This window comes from Siphateles boraxobius, unplaced genomic scaffold (assembly GCF_051911475.1).
Source record: "Siphateles boraxobius isolate OS27281-9 unplaced genomic scaffold, OSU_SipBor_1 56, whole genome shotgun sequence".
Taxonomy (NCBI): domain Eukaryota; kingdom Metazoa; phylum Chordata; class Actinopteri; order Cypriniformes; family Leuciscidae; genus Siphateles; species Siphateles boraxobius.
Window position 1 is genome coordinate 9,066,522 of NW_027509182.1, and position 16,165 is coordinate 9,082,686.

Sequence of the window (16,165 nt, forward strand, 5' to 3'; positions counted from 1 at the left end):
GCCATTGTGATTTAGTTCCTCATTAATCTGTTTTGGTGACTTAATGCAAGAATTCTTAAACATTTGTCAAAAAAAAAACCTTTTGGCATCCTAGATGAATTTCTGATTGGAAATGTCCCACTGTGCTCACAACACAACAAATGTTTTCTTTTAGACAGTTTGATTTGACTGACTGAATAAATACGTATACTTTGGCAACCCCTCTGCCAAAAAAACATGCTTATATTTAACATAGAATCATATTTTATGGTCTACATATTATCAGACATATTTTCCATCAAACTAGCATTTGTTAATATAGAAATTCCTTCATGCCAAATTAATTGTGCTGCGTGTTCATGGGAGGATTGCTTTGAACTTGAAAAGGGACAAAATCGCAAAACTATTACACCATGTTTTATTTCCCCTTGTAAAAGTATCGAATTTGGGTGCTGGTCATTAATTTCAAGTTGTCGAAACCAAACCAATTCAATCAGGCTTTGATTGTACCATGATGCTGGTCATCAACTTTCTCTGTCAAACCTTAGAAAATCACCTTGCATGATGCATTTAAATACTCTCCTCCCAAAAATGTTGTGTCTGAAAGAGAAACTACAAATGTATATGCATATGCAATAAGGCCGCAAAAATAACTGTGCCCATGCCTATTCAGCGCAAATTTTTCACTTCTTGTCTTTAGTTAAACCTGACAGTAGTTTTTTTTTTGGTTTGCGCTGGAGCAAGCTGTTAGTAAAACTGGCCCTGTGCTTCTAACCAAAAGTTGAGAGCTGTAGTTCAAATCACACAACTTTGCGATGCGATTTGAGAATGTTTGTTGGAACTATGGTTTCGGGAAACAGAATTTTTGAACTATGCTGGTAACAAATGAACTTGCAACCATGGTTGGCTAACGATGCCTTTGGGAAGTGCATCCCAGATTAGTTGTTTTTTTAAAGCAATATCCAAGAGTCAGACCACAGAGTACTGCTGACCACAATATCGACACACACCTCTTACAAACGTATTTTATAGATTTCTTCATTATGTGGAATAGGTAGGGGGCTTTCAAGATATAACTGTAAATATTAATAAGATCATATATAGTTTTCCTACATTTTTTTAAAACAAATAGTTTCTCAAGTAATTGTGTACATTGTTTAACTTGTTGCCATTTTGAAAGCGGATGACAGCATGTGCCACCAATTTTAGAATCACCCAACAATACATTGTGCTGAATCCTTTTATAAACACTGCATACATAAATTTGAATAAATAAATGAATTTGCAAAATATGTCTGAATATTAACTAATCTGAAATTCAAAACAGTGTCTGTCATTTATTTGGACATCTCCAAATGCCTCCATCTGCTCAATTTCACCGCATCTTTTGTTTCCAAATTGTTTTCTTTCCCTCTGCCTCTGCTTCCTTCCAGCCATTATTTGTCAGTGGATGGAGAAGAACTGATTTGGACTGCGCTCCAAAGAAACTCTGCAAGCACTCTAGGACTGGAAGCGCAACGAGACAATGATATTTTTGTTCTGTCTGGATTCATACTGAAGGGTGGGTGGTCTCTAGGCAAACAATTACAGGCCAGTGCACAAAATTTGGCTTTTTACTAGCGTCATACGCAGTGTTGGGGGTAACTCATTACAAGTAACTTGAGTTACGTAATCAGATTACTTTTTCAAGTAACTAGTAAAGTAACGCATTGCTTTTTCAATTTACAACAAAATATCTAAGTTACGTTTTCAAATGTGTGTGTGTGTGTGTGTGTGTGTGTGTGTGTGTGTGTGTGTGTGTGTGTGTGTGTGTGTGTGTGTGTGTGTGTGTGTGTGTGTGTGTGTGTGTGTGTGTGTGTGTGTGTGTGTGTGTGTAAACATGATGGTAGGCTATTTTAGTTCTAGACTAAACGTGAACATGCAATTATTCATCTCACTTGCTTGAAAACATTCAGTATTCCTCAAAATGAATGAAATGAGTAAAATGTTTTTATGCAAAACGTTTATGCAAAACTTTTATAATTAACTATATTAAATTACACAAATATACTTTATGTATTTAATCTCACTTTATTAACCAATGTCTTTGCTGCTGACCTTCAATGATCTAATTTAACCATACTAATAAGCAAAAATGACTTTAGATTAGATTTAGAAATAAGAGTGTTGAACTTTCTTCTTCTGTATACTATTCCTATTGTTCATTAATTCAGAATGGCTGAAAGGTTTGTTTGAGCGGCGCCCTCTATTGTACAGGAGTAAATATGCATTTCCTTCATCCTGAAGCTTATTCACTTCATTTTTTGTGTGAAAGGGCCTTAACATTTGCAAAAAATATAACTTTTTTGTTGTTATTAAAAAACAAACAAGCCCAGCCCAGCCCAGGTGAAAAAAAAGTAATGCAAAAGTAACCTAACGCATTACTTTTCTTAAAAAGTAACTAAGTAACACAATTAGTCATTTTTTTGGGGAGTAATGCAATATTGTAATGCAAAGTAACTTTTCCCAACACTGCAGAATCAAAGCCAAGTGTGTTAAAAAGACTAATACACTAATAGTTACAAGTTTTGACATGCTGGAGTGAATTTAAAAACCTTTAGATGCTGAAATTAGATTTTCAGAATAACTGTTTACATATACAATTCTTAAAAAAAAAAAAAAAGATTATTTTGTCAAGTTGATAGTTAAAGAAAAGGTCACAAGAATTTGCCAAGTCAGACATATTTTGTTGATACTGGAACAACATTCCTGTCAAAAAGTTTTGCCCTAACCCTATCCCTACCCCTAAACCTAACACTACTCATAAATTATCCCTAAAATCAGAGAAGCACCTAACCCTGGATGTAAGCCTAAACTTGACATAAATGGTAAATTTGTCTCTCAAATCTGATTGGTTTATTGGAATATTGTTCCAGGATCAACAAAGATGTTGATCCAAGAACAGGTTGCGCTTGGTGAAATGATGTTCACCTTAAAGGAAAGCAGCCAAGAAGTGCCAATCATACAGTGGGCACAGTGAGAATTGGAAACAGCCTTTCCCCGCTGGTTGCTTCACAGCAGCCGAGACTAATGTGCAAGCGATAATCTCATTCGCATTTTAATTTCAGCATATCATTTTGCGTGAACCCAAACAACGGGATTAATACTTTTTTTAAAAGCCTCCCAAAATCTCAAAGTGTATTGCTACATAATTCCTATGCCTCAATTGTGCTTTGATGACTTTATTATTATCTGTTAATTGTTATTCTAAAATGTGGAATAAAAAATACCAAAAATATGAGCTGGCATGTTCAAATTGGTGACAGCTATATTGTTCAGTGGTGTAATAATAATAATAGGTTTATTTTATATAGAACCTTTCGGTCACTTTACAAAAGTAAGACCAATAAACATGACAGCAGGCATAAATAAAGGCAAAATAAACACTGAGCGTAGAGAAATATAACATAGAGAAACATAACATACATAACAAAAACCAGATCATAAGACTAAGGATCAGAAAGACGTAAGGTGAAAGATATGTTTTAAGGCAGGCTTTGAAATCATGTAATGATATGACGTTGCGAATTATTGGGAAATAGAAGTATGGGGGCATACAGAAGGACCTGCCACCAAACGATGCTAGTTTGTGACGAGGGACCAGCAATAAACCCAATAGAGACCATGGGGGGCTTTGAATGTGATGAGAAGTGCCTTGTATTGAATACAGAAACCAACGGGTAGCCACTGTAATCTGTGTAAAATAGGTGCAATGTGGGAGGATTTCTTGGTATGTGTGAGGACCCTGGATGTGGAGTTCTGAATACATTGGATTGGAGCTTATTTAGTGTTGTAGTGTGTGAGCCAGACAATAAAAAGTGCATTTAATAATTAAAACAATGCTAAGCAATCACTGCTGTGAACCCACAATACTGCCAGTTGCACTTACACAGCATTTTTTAAGCTAAACTGGATGTAGCTAGTTCTCTACAGCCTTTGTGCCCTGCACTGACCCCCTTTTACACATCTGAGTACTAAATGATAACATTAGCTGACCAGGTACATGATTTTTAGCATGACAATAGGCCTATTTCACAAAAATGGCGGCCAAGACCGGAACTAGGGTAAACTTTTTTTCCGGTGAAAGCGCTAGGAGCAGGAGTTGCAGTCGGAGGACAAAATAATGCCGATACTATTGCGTACCTTTTCAACCCAAAGAAGAAACAACCCTATTTATCACTTCACGGCTTTCCGTGTTTTGCGGGATTTCATGGAACAACTGGGGAGAAGTTAAATCCCGCCAGACACAGACGGTAAAAAAACGTGTGTGGAGGAAGCAGATGTTGAAATGGAGTGATGCCCTGACACAAAACATGTTTATGTTTTGTGCACTTGATTGTTATCGGATTTCCACGTCATGAACTTTTATTTATTATTATTAACTTTTGGCAAATTAAAATTGTTTGTAGAAGTTGTTTTCTGTAACGGTCTTTACCTTTTTTCTTTTTACCTGGGTGCGCTTTGCCATGCCTGCTGTTTAGCCTACTTGTGCAAGCAAAGGCAGCTGGAACATTTATTAAATATTCTATACATTTATTAATATTTCCAAACCATTACATATAGTATTATAAATTCAGACGTTTGTGATATAAATAAAATTGAGCATATTTACAGCCTTAAAATTATGAAAAGTGAATTTAAGACATAAGGACAGTGGGGAACCCTGATATTGACGGAATTCCGTCGTAGACTCTCTCGTAGCAACGGAGAACTTTAATCCCTGTATATATTATGAAGTGTATTACTGAATATAAAATTACATACATTATATATTAGTAAGTATAATGTCTCTCACATTTTTAAATATATGAAGATTCCTTATGTATTATTCAATATATTGTAATATATTAACACCATATATTATTCAGTATATTTTCAAATATGCTGTGAAACCATTAATATATAGGGAAATATATTTTCTTTTCATAAGAGAACCCCAGACAGTAAAATGTGATTTTGTAACATCATGATTTTTTAAAACATGTAATATCACTCACTTAATTTTTTAGTCTAACCATTTTTTTGTTATTTGCCTTAATTTAATTATTAGACCTACTAGAAACGTTAGGTCGAATTCACTGTAAAGATGTACAATTCTTAGTTTCATCCATGGTGGTAACATGAAAAATGAGCCATAATAGTGGAAGATTGCTGCAATCTCCTGGACAAACTAACACTTAATAACATGAGATTTTAACAAAAGCCACTATATTTCACTCAATCAGACATCATTTCAATGTATTTATTTATTTAGTTTTATTTAATTATTTAACTGTGAGCTTAGTCATCAAGTGTCATGCCATTTAAATGAATGTAGGCAAACGTGAAGAATTTGTTACCTTTGTCCAATTTCGATCTTTTCACAGCTCCCTGAAAACTATCAACAAAACGGACAACATCTTGTATTCTTACTTTTGTCAGATATATGAATGACTGAGAGAGAAAACCATTCACAGTAAAAGAAAACAAGCTGTTCACAGTCCATTTTGAGAATGAATGGCGATTGTAGCGGGTGGCGACGTGACCGGAAGTATCGCTACCCTACTTCCGGTCTCGGTCGCATTTTGTGAAATAGGCCTATAAGCTGAGAACCCATGTACCCCATCTGTACAAAGAGTACAAAATATTAATAAGATGTGGTATAATATTACAAATATAAAGGGATCATAAAATGAGAAATACATTTTCCTTGTGCTTATGATATACACTCACCTAAAGGATTATTAGGAACACCTGTTCAATTTCTCATTAATGCAATTATCTAATCAACCAATCACATGGCAGTTGCTTCAATGCATTTAGGGGTGTGGTCCTGGTCAAGTCAATCTCCTGAACTCCAAACTGAATGTCAGAATGTGAAAGAAAGTTGATTTAAGCAATTTTGAGCTTGGCATGGTTGTTGGTGCCAGACGGGCCGGTCTGAGTATTTCACATTCTGCTCAGTTACTGGGATTTTCACGCACAACCATTTCTAGGGTTTACAAAGAATGGTGTGAAAAGGGAAAAACATCCAGTATGCGGCAGTCCTGTGGGCGAAAAATGCCTTGTTGATGCTAGAGGTCAGAGGAGAATGGGCCGACTGATTCAAGCTGATAGAAGAGCAACTTTGACTGAAATAACCACTCGTTACAACCGAGGTATGCAGCAAAGCATTAGGGAAGCCACAACACGCACAACCTTGAGGCGGATGGGCTACAACAGCAGAAGACCCCACCGGGTACCACTCATCTCCACTACAAATAGGAAAAAGAGGCTACAATTTGCAAGAGCTCACCAAAATTGGACAGTTGAAGACTGGAAAAATGTTGCCTGGTCTGATGAGTCTCGATTTCTGTTGAGACATTCAGATGGTAGAGTCAGAATTTGGCGTAAACAGAATGAGAACATGGATCCATCATGCCTTGTTACCACCGTGCAGGCTGGTGGTGGTGGTGTAATGGTGTGGGGGATGTTTTCTTGGCACACTTTAGGCCCCTTAGTGCCAATTGGGCATCGTTTAAATGCCACGGCCTACCTGAGCATTGTTTCTGACCATGTCCATCCCTTTATGGCCACCATGTACCCATCCTCTGATGGCTACTTCCAGCAGGATAATGCACCATGTCACAAAGCTCGAATCATTTCAAATTGGTTTCTTGAACATGACAATGAGTTCACTGTACTAAAATGGCCCCCACAGTCACCAGATCTCAACCCAATAGAGCATCTTTGGGATGTGGTGGAACGGGAGCTTCGTGCCCTGGATGTGCATCCCACAAATCTCCATCAACTGCAAGATGTTATCCTATCAATATGGGCCAACATTTCTAAAGAATGCTTTCAGCACCTTGTTGAATCAATGCCACGTAGAATTAAGGCAGTTCTGAAGGCGAAAGGGGGTCAAACACAGTATCAGTATGGTGTTCCTAATAATTCTTTAGGTGAGTGTATAAGAGGAATTTATACCATTAAAACATCCTCCAATATTTATAGCTTAAAGTGTCCTCCTCATCGTAAACAAAGCATTTATTTAACCAAGCTCCAAAAATTATTCGTTTGGATATATTGTTGTGTCTGTGACATCACACAGGCAAACACATAACTGCCTTAAGGGCAAGACATCTACAAAACATTTGATATTATTGCACTATAGGCCCCACCTACTGGCGTTCAGTCATGAAGTCGGCATGAAACGGAAGTTGCGGTAGTCTTTTCTTTCCTATTGTCACATATACTGTACTACAAGAGAAAACATTTCTGGAATGAGAAAAAATATTTTTAGAGCTGGACTTTCATCCTTCTGGAATTGATTGGAAGGTAGGAAGTTGGGTATTGCTAATTAAATGGAGGCAAATAATGATGTGCACAGATAAATAATTGAAAATAAACATTGCAACATTCTGTATTCATGGTAGCTTTAATGGCCGCGACACAGATGTAAGCATTGCGTCGCATTAAAACCCATTATAATTACTATACAGTATACTGATACTCGTTCAATTTCTGACAATACTCCACGCACTAGAGTCAGTCAACAACAGTCTGTACAGACTTCAGAAGGATCCGGAATACAGTGGATGGTTTATTTTAAATGACGTCCTGGATTGCGTCGGAAGATTATGTTTGTTCCAACCATTTGACTGTGCCTTGTTTACAAAAGAATCAAATGCAGTGTAAAGGAGAGTTCGTAAAGAAACCTTTGTTGGACCTGACAGCAGCTACATCGCAGATCGCAAGTAAACAATTGCATAATGCTTTGTCTGTAAATTTACTTATGTGCAATGGCGAGGGGGCGTTGATACATTTTCCTAAGCGATGATGTTAACCAATCATAACAGTGGCAGTTTACTGACAAGCCTTGAAAGAGCCACCCCTCAAAACATTCATAGATGATGCTTGAAAATAATTGTTCTGCATATATATTTTTTGTCTGATAAAAACTTTATCAACATTATAAGTAAACCTCAAGGAACAAATTAAAATAATTTAAAAAAAAATCCATGTCATGACCCCTTTAATATTATGTTATAACATATTAAAGTATTATGCTTTTAAAAAATAATAATAGCTAAGTATGGCATGTATTGTACAGTATATACCTACAAAATTGTAGGGTGGAGAATTCACACTAACAAGTGCTTTTCTTCCTGACAGCTAAGTGGTTTGACTACAGATTCAGCACAATCTATGTAATGTGTAAATGTGTTTGAGTGTACGCACCTCCTCCAGCTCCTTCTGTGTCTCCTCTTCCATCTTTCTGATATCCTCCATGTTGAGCTCTACCCACTTATCAATCCAGCAGAACAGCTGCCGGTGGAAGTTGGTGAAGATTCTCTTCTCTTGCTTAGTAAATGACCGGAAAACACAGCACATAAATCACAAACCATTCCACAGAATTATAACCCAATCCAGACACACAGTAAATTTACAGGATGGAATTACACTTGCTCTAATTACATAGCAAAATATTAAGTAGGAATGTTAATATTAAAATGTTTAAAATTATTGGTAACACTTTATTTTAAGGTGATGTGTATTTACATGTACTTACTATAGTAATAACAGTAAATTATACATAATTACAAGTAACTAAACCTAAACCAAACCCATCTCTATAGTAAGTACATGTAGTTAACTAATAGTACTAAGAGTAAATACAGTGTAACAATGTCACCTTAAAATAAAATGTAACCAAATCACTTATAACCAATATCTCAGAAAGGTAAAATTCGGCACAGTTTTATTCCTAATATACGAGTTAAAATTATTATTTTTTTAATTTAAATTAAAATCACTTCTAAAATATATGAGTTAATGTATTTCTGGAGATCTTACCTTGTGAAGGAAGCTTTCTATCCTGTTCTGCAGGCCCCACCACTTAAACTTGACCGTGACAAGCTTGTAAGCACACATTCGTGGGCAGTCAGGGTTATTAACCAGTCCTTTCTATGAGGTTTCAAACATAAATTAATGAAGCTATGTAGCCATGCAGAAATTAAATCTTAACGTAAAACAATAATATAGTACAGAAGTCCTGAAATCAAATAATTACAGTATGGCTAAATTATGCAGATGCTTTTATTAGAAGATCTCCAGAATAGATGTGGAAATAATCGGCAAAAACACTTTTAGATGGGCCACAATCTAACAAGCCTTAGAAAAGGATAATCTAGTCTTCAATACACATAAATGAAGACATCTCTAATTCATATTCATGTGGACACGCACATGTCTTAGTTTGTGCCAATCACTGTGATGCCTTTTACGGTCCATCAAAGCGGAGTGATTCATCTTCATTAGCTCTTAACTGCAAAACACTTCCACTAATACACTCAGAGGTAACTTACTCAGAGGTCATTGTAGAAATAGCACTGTACATTTTTATTGAACTATTATTTTAGATTGTATATTTTGAGATTGTGCTGCTGTTTAAATTCACAAGGGCAGGACAAAAACCCATAAAAAACAGACTGAAATCATCATTCACTGAAAACCTTGACGTTCAGCCCATCTCTCCCTGCTGTGTGTGTGTGTGTGTGTGTGTGTGTGTGTGTGTGTGTGTGTGTGTGTGTGTGTGTGTGTGTGTGTGTGTGTGTGTGTGTGTGTGTGTGTGTGTGTGTGTGTGCGCGCGCGCGCGTGTGTGTGCGCGCGCGCGTGTGTGCGTGCGTGCGTGTGCGTATGTGGGCATGGTAACTGTAATCGGTTACAGCTACTGAGAAGAAATGTGTAACTAAACTGTAATTATTTATTTATTGAAAATGTTAACGATTAGAAAGGGATTATATCAGAATATTTTCTGTAAAAAGCTAGAATATGTTGCATAATATTAATTTAAACACACACACACACACACTTAATTTATTTATTTCCCAAATTTCACTGCCTGCCCTAAAATATGAGACACTAATGTATCAGGGGTTTAGGACACAGGGCACATGCTTATTCGATAACTGTTTTGTTTCCTATTTCTGTTTTTTGCATATGCTTTATTTTTTAAGATTAACTGTTTTTTGCAAGGCATTGCTAGATGCCAGTGTTTCATGTCATATCAATTTAAATCTGTATTTAACCTCAGAAGATCTAAAAGTAAACATAGATGATAAAGCCTGATTTTGTAGAGGCTGTGCTTTAAAACTAAATTGGGTTAAACTTTATTTTAAGGTGTCATTCTTAGAGAGTAATTATATATTTAAGTACTAAGTAATATTAATTAACAACATGTACTTACTATAGGGTTGGGGTATAGGATTAGGGTTTGGTTAAGGGTTAGTTGCATTTAATTATGCATAATTTACTCTTATTACTATGGTAAAATATGTGACAAGAACACTGCAAAATACAAAATACATCTTAAATTATTATAATCTTAATTCAAGTGATAAAGGATTTTGAAAGTCTGACAGTAATCAGTGTTGAGTTCTACTGTGAGGTTAATAACCCTGCCTGGTTTAAATGTTTGAAAATGATTAACAGTTGAAAACATTAGTTAGTTCTTTACAGGCATTGACAGTTCCACGTAGAACTTTAAACCGCCATTGAGACTTTCCATCGATAAAAAAGGCTCTTTATATTAGTATAATGTTCTTCAAACCAAAAACAACCTGATTCTTATAAGAACTGTTCACTAAAATGTGTTTACGGGAAGCCAAAATGGTTCTTCTATAGCATCATTTTGAAAAACCTTTATTTTAAGAGAGTAGACTGATCTGGAAGGCTCTTTTTCCTAAAATCACTGTAGATCGTAGAACCATTTCCACCAATGGTCTCTACGATAAACTTAGCTCATGATGATTTTGGTAAACACAGTCCTGGTTGTTGAGTTTAGTTTGCTAAACCGATCCAGATGCAGTGATTACCAGACCACAAGAAGGGAAAATTATCAGTAAATAACAACATAAACTTCAGTCCTCACACTAAAATATTGAATGACTTTAGAAGACTTTGAGTATATATTACATGAGTCAAATAGAGAATCTGGTTTATATGATGGTTTAAACGCTCTGCTATTCATTCATTGTAACCGCTTGGGGAAAATGTCTTCAAAATGTTTCATTCAATTGATGAAAATGTAATGGGTTTAGAATGAAAGGTGAGAAAAAGAGTCCCTACCATCCAGTTGGGTCCCAGTGGTCCTCTGCCGGTCTTGGCTGACTTAAAAATAGCTGGATCCTCATCTACCTTGTAGTCCTGCATATTAACAGATACAAATCAACTTTAGTTTGAAATGTATACTGTATACTCAAAATTTGTGAATTAGACTTGCTCATTATCATCAGTGAATAACTATAAACCTTCATTTCGTGGATACTCACATTAACCAATATAACATTTGGAAAGCTGCTGCACTTTTTTTTTCTTTTTTTTTTGAAGAGCTTATTTACACTTCGAAACTGCCAAATTTAAAGTGGTAGTTAGTAAGCAGATTCATCGGGGAATACAGTATATGTCAAAACTTGAGTCAGGCACACCCTATTAGGCTTAGGTTATGCCTAATAGAGCCCAAGTCATTAAAAAGTATTCAAGGACAGATGCAGTGAGGGAAGGAGAGGTTAAAAAAAAACGGAACAAAAAAAATCATAGACTTAATAAACCAGAGAGGGTGGAAACTGGGAGAGATGGTAAGAAAAACAGCTTCTGGTAAAATAAATGGACGTAAAGCATTTAATTTTAACTGGACCTCCAGGGCCTCGCAATTGTAAATAAATCATGATACGCCTCCGGCAAAATAACAACTTCTCAGTTTCTGTACAGTTAGTGAGGCAAACAAGCATTGAGGGCTTGTGTGTGTGCGCACACACACACACACACACCACTGTCACACTGAGAACAAACCGACCTGTTTAATACCAAGTGTGCTGTCTGGAGGCCAAAGCGTGATGATACGGTAACAATGCTTGGTGTGAATTCATGTAAAGCAGAGGTTTGTTTGTGTGCCAGGCTATATAAGCCCTTAATTACTCGAACCCAAGTCACGGTTCTCAGCACAACGCCTGCAGCCATGCCTGAGGCCAGAGTCTGATAGGGCCCAAAGACACGGACAGCCAGGACACCAGAGAAAACTGCTTCATTAGACCATAATCCCTCCTTCCCCTCACACAAACACTCTTAACTAGCTAATCAATGCAAGAGAGGAGCATTACATTGCAGTTATTTTCTATCCTATACACATGATTTTTGAAACCGCAGAGCTTGTTAAATTGGTCTTGCTTTCTCATATACGTCATTAACTTTACTTAATAAAATTAGTTAGAAGCTAAATCTAAACTAATAAAATGGCATAAAAGAATATATATATATATATATACTGTATATATTTGGGTTTGTTTGTGTGTGTATATATATATATATATATACTGTATATATTTGTGTTTGTTTGTGTGTGTGTATATATATATATATATATAGACAGACTTTTTCTATGTATCAGTTTTAAAATGTGGCTTTACAGTTGATAGATGCATGGAAATAAGATGTACTGAAAACCTCACCTCTAATTTGTTTATGAACACATTCAATATGACTATACAACAACAACAGTACTATTAATAATTTACAAATTTGAAATGATGGTTGGTGTGCACTTGCAGAGATGGAGTTTGCGTGGAGCACCACTAAAGCAGACTGAGCTGTTCCTAGACACTGAAAACACAAGATCAGAAGCTTCTTATGTGTAAAAAGAAAAAAAGTGTCTTGCTTCAAGCACAAGAATGTTTGACAGCTTTTGGCGTGGTTTGCATTTCTTTCCCTGTGGCTCTTTACAGAATCTTGCAAGACATTTGCATGCAGTAAACTGATGTCAGAATATCTGCCTCTTACGTGTCGTGTGCTAACTTTTGCTTCGACTCTGATGTGTGTGCAAAATTTCATGAGTTTTTGAGCATGTTAAGGGCCTCAAAAGCCTCTGAAACCTTGAAACAAGTATAATACATATAGTAGCAAGCAGCGATGACGGGCCCAAGCACTACAGTACCACCAAGTGGCTTTTTGGAAAACAATGCACAAAAGACACATGGATTTAACCTCTGGTATTCTTTGGTTGTTAACCAAACAAAAGGCACATTTTTGTCATGTGAATGTATAAAAAATATTGGGAAAGGCTAAATTTTACTTTAAAAAGTCATACTTGTATTGGTGCATAGTAAACGAATGAGAAATATGGAAGAAAAAAAATTGTGGTAGGTACAATCTACAAATCGGCCCTCTAGCAACGACAGTGTCATGAGTTTGTTTCCCAAGGAATACATGAACTGAAAAATGTATACCTTCAATGCACTAAGCTGCTTTGAAAATAAAAGGTCTTCCAAATGCATACATGTTTTTAATTAGTCTGATAGATAAAGTACTATGGTTTATTATTTACATTTGAACACTAATAAAGACAAAAACATCTTGACATTTGAATGTGACTCTGTGAAGGATATGTGTCTGACTGGAAACCGTTATGCCAACATTTGCCAACTGATATGTCTTTTACGCTCAACAGACCGACTGATGTTATCAAACTGGCTGGCTTGCAAGAAAGCTTACTTGTAGTCTACAATATTTCATAATCTGCAAAATATAGAGAATTTATTAGTTTTGACAACTTTCCCTGGAAATAAAAAACCTGTGAAATTCCTTGTTAATCCTAGGTTTTCTTTGCTCATGGAAACCCTGGTGATTAAATATGTAATAGGTGTTTAAAGAGGAAGATTCATTTGAGTTTGTAATTGTATAAAGTGTAGCAGCTCAAGGTTAACAGGGTACTTACAGCAGGGCATACTTGTTCTTTGTCTGCAATGTCAATGGATGTGACCTCCACAGACTTCCATGTAGAGCTGTCCAATTTGTGAACCTGTTATTCATAATTTAGAGGATTTATGATCACAACAAATAAGTACAACAATGCTCACAACAAATATTTCAAAGCTATACTGTTTGTGTCCCTTAACCATTCAATAAAAAAGTGTGGTTGTTACATCTTGCAATGCAATTATCTTTATTGTAACATTGAGAGTTTATCTAATCAAAATTCTTGATCCCTTTGTGAGATTTGTGTGTAAAAAAAAAAAGGAATGTACATGGAATGTATGACATCAATGTAATTTTCCCCAGCATCCTTCGAACGAATACATTTAAATGATTATAATTATTGGAATAAATATAATACATCCGAATTTCTTTTCTGCATTTTACTTTGTGTGTATTTGACCCTTTACACCCAATAAGCCGTTAGGCCATGGTTTCAGAGACAGGGCTTAGATTAAGCCAGGATTAGGCCTTAGTTTAATTACAACATTTAATTAGATTTTATAAATGTTCCTTAGAAGAAAAAAAAAAAACATGAGTGGTGTGCATCTTGAGACAAAACAATGGCACTGACATATTTTAAGATATACCAGTGCAAGTTGCTTTCAGTTCAAACAGCTCAAACACGCATTTTAATCTGGGACTATTTTAAACCTTGTCTGTGAAACCAGGAGATAATCTGGCAAGGTTTGAAAACGTATTCAAAGGATAAACCTTTGTGACACTTTGTTAAAATATGACAATAATCCAAAATTACCAGTTTCACGTGTCTACTGGTATATTGTTCAACTTAATAATAAAGTTAAAATGGAATTTGATCTGATATCATAATTTTACACTGACTCCTACCCAACCTCTGAATGTAACCGGATTAAGTATTCCCTCTCATGAGCCTATTAAAATCACAGATAGCATGTTTTTTTTTTTTTTTATGAAAACACCGAATACATACAAATGCACTCACATTCTCTAGTGTCCCAAGGTCAGGTTTGTGCCATGTCTCAATCTTGATGAAAAAATCATCCTTCATGTACTCATTCTGGGAGAGCAAAAATCAGAGCTTTGTATTGTCTTTACAGTAAATGAACATGTGGTCGGTCTATATGCATACATTATGAAATAATATACAGGCTAATATTTCAAAACAGATACATTTCTAAAAGATCTCTTAAATAGATTAAATTACAAAGAATCTCAAAAAGCTTCATGTTTGCAGGTTCAATTTCAAATGTGGTGAATTAATAAGATCTATATCAGCTATCATTCTAAAGGTTGGGGTCAGTAAGAATTGATTTATTCCTAATCAGTCTAATATCACAGGATCATGTGACACTAAAGACTGGAAATGCATCTTTGAAAAAAAAGTTATTTTAAATCATATTTTACAATATATATATTATTTTTTTTTACTGTATTTTAATTCAAATAAATGCAGACTTGTTGAGCACAGGAAACTTGTTTCAAAAAGCATTTTTAAATAAATCTTACAGATTAGTGTACATGATTAGTAGTGTAGATGACTACTATCCAAAAATATAACTTGTATAAAAGAGAGATAGATTATTAAGTTGGCTTGGAAAAGCCAACTTACTGATATTGTACTTAAACTTATTATTATTCTTCTCCTTATTTTTCTTACCCAAAATTTTCTGACTCCTCCTAGAGCTTTAACTCTACAAACTCCAAACTCGGGTCAGACCTTCAGACTGTTCTGACTCGAGTTGCTATATCTTTTCAAACTGATTTGACTTTCAGATTTCTTAAAAATTATTAAAAATTACTATCTATCTATCTATCTATCTATCTATCTATCTATCTATCTATCTATCTATCTATCTATCTATCTATCTATCTATCTATCTATCTATCTATCTATCTATCTATCTATCTATCTAATAGGGTTGGGCGGTATCACGGTAATATCATATACCGCGGGGTCTTAAAATAGCAACGGTATCAGTTTCATACTGTCATTACCGGCACTTATATACAATATATAAATATAATTTATTCAATGCCTAAAAATGCTTATGTAGTTGTCATCAAGTGACAGTGTGGAGGAGAAAGAGAGAGAGAGAGAGAGAGAGAGAGAGAGAGAGAGAGAGAGAGAGAGAGAGAGAGAGAGAGAGAGAGAGAGAGAGAGAGAGAGAGAGAGACAAGGGAGAGGCGGTAAATAGTGACGAGGCAATTTGTAAATGTTGCAATAAAAAAGGTGGCCGCGAGAGATGGAAACACCTCTAACCTAATGTCGCATCTCCGAAACAACCACCCACTCACTGCTGCGAGGATGCATTTTACCCCGAGTTCATTAAATAAGCGCATTAGTTTATATTTGTTAAAATATTATTATGTTTTTTTTTACGTTGATAATGAAAACTGA

General features: G+C 35.5%; 1 protein-coding gene across 1 annotated transcript in view; it reads right to left on the minus strand.

The window, feature by feature from the left end:
* Positions 1-16,165, minus strand: part of LOC143715036 (phosphatidylinositol transfer protein beta isoform-like) — a 50,986-nt gene that overhangs the window by 7,319 nt on the left and 27,502 nt on the right. Inside the window, exons 6-10 of the mRNA XM_077206627.1 lie at positions 14,750-14,824; positions 13,748-13,831; positions 11,107-11,184; positions 8,833-8,943; positions 8,218-8,340 (exon numbers count right to left, since the gene is read on the minus strand). Of these exons, the coding sequence (XP_077062742.1) occupies positions 8,218-8,340; positions 8,833-8,943; positions 11,107-11,184; positions 13,748-13,831; positions 14,750-14,824 (471 nt within the window). The remainder of the gene's footprint in view (positions 1-8,217; positions 8,341-8,832; positions 8,944-11,106; positions 11,185-13,747; positions 13,832-14,749; positions 14,825-16,165) is intronic.